The 1,171-nt window shown below is 47.4% G+C and overlaps 1 protein-coding gene across 1 annotated transcript in view; it reads left to right on the plus strand.

Moving 5' to 3' along the window:
• LOC119593976 (equilibrative nucleoside transporter 1-like) overlaps window positions 1-1,171 on the plus strand; it is a 248,852-nt gene that overhangs the window by 86,348 nt on the left and 161,333 nt on the right. Inside the window, exon 2 of the mRNA XM_037942997.1 lies at window positions 92-145. Within this exon, the coding sequence (XP_037798925.1) occupies window positions 92-145 (54 nt within the window). The remainder of the gene's footprint in view (window positions 1-91; window positions 146-1,171) is intronic.

A 1,171-nucleotide genomic window follows, 5' to 3' on the forward strand; every position in this document is an offset into this window, starting at 1 on the left:
CCAGCAAGACTTATAATGTATATAGCCCCTTTCTATTATTCTATATCTGCCCTGTTTGGAACTGTCGCCCTTATAGCTTCTCTATTTGCAGGTGAGTGTGAAGTGTTGAGGCCGGCGCCGTGTGCGGAAGGAAACCAAAGACAAAGTACGTGAGTTGACCCCTGCATTGGTGTTTTCATAACTCGCTTTCTCGTGCGTGATGTTAAATTCTAAAACCCAGTGACGTAAAACTTTAAATCTTTAAAACTTGGTTGCTGACGTTATGTCTGTGTATGTTTTTTTTATCATTTGTTCTCCTTTGTTGTTGTTTTTCACGTGTCGTCCTCGCATGATTTGATTTGATTTTCCTCACTGTTATTACCCCGACGGCCCGAAACCTTTTCCAACGCCTCCGAACCATCGAGCGAGTGATAGCAGCGATTCGACTCGACGCGGGGTGGACGCATCAAGCCCTTGAGGAAGCCTCCTGCAGGGATATATTGCCCTTCCTCTCAAGTGGAAGTTTAATTTCTTCACCAAATTGGGCACGAGATGAGCCTCGGGCACCGGCAGAGCCACCAGGAGTAGTAGTCCCTCTGCCAGGCACAGCTTGGCTTATCTTATGCAGCGCTTTTGGTCAACAGCGTTTCACAACTGTCGTCTTCTCTTCAGCCCCGTATGTGGTAGAAATGACGTCGGTCGCTGTATGAATACAACGCACTTTTTTCCGTGGTGTTTATTCTACTATCGACGACAACGCATTATAACGGCTGGTGTGTAAGTTATGAGTTAGTTCCGTAATAAAAAAAAAATATGAAGAATCTTTTTATCTCGTATTTCCCACCTCACGGACTATTTTCTATTGCTCCGTGTGAGAGAGAGAATTGTGATTCATCAAGGGAAGGTAGATCCCGGGTTTGTTTGTTTTTTGGCCTTTGATATGAGGTGCATGTGCGCGCGCCTGACACACATACACACCGTGTTTTTATTTATGTTGCCTGCGTTGAAGGCCGCCAAGGTGCAAAGGCAACGTCTCGCGGGGTGCGGCGGCGGCCCACGTGACCGGCGAGCAGAGCGTTGCGCCATCTCTTGGGGGGGGATTAATAGGCACCACTTAAGGGGGTTGGAGGCAGGAGAGAGATTAAAGGGGATCTCACACGCCCCTTATTATACTCGTAGTCTTTCACAGCAT

This window comes from Penaeus monodon, chromosome 33, assembly GCF_015228065.2.
Source record: "Penaeus monodon isolate SGIC_2016 chromosome 33, NSTDA_Pmon_1, whole genome shotgun sequence".
NCBI classification, from domain to species: Eukaryota; Metazoa; Arthropoda; class Malacostraca; order Decapoda; family Penaeidae; genus Penaeus; species Penaeus monodon.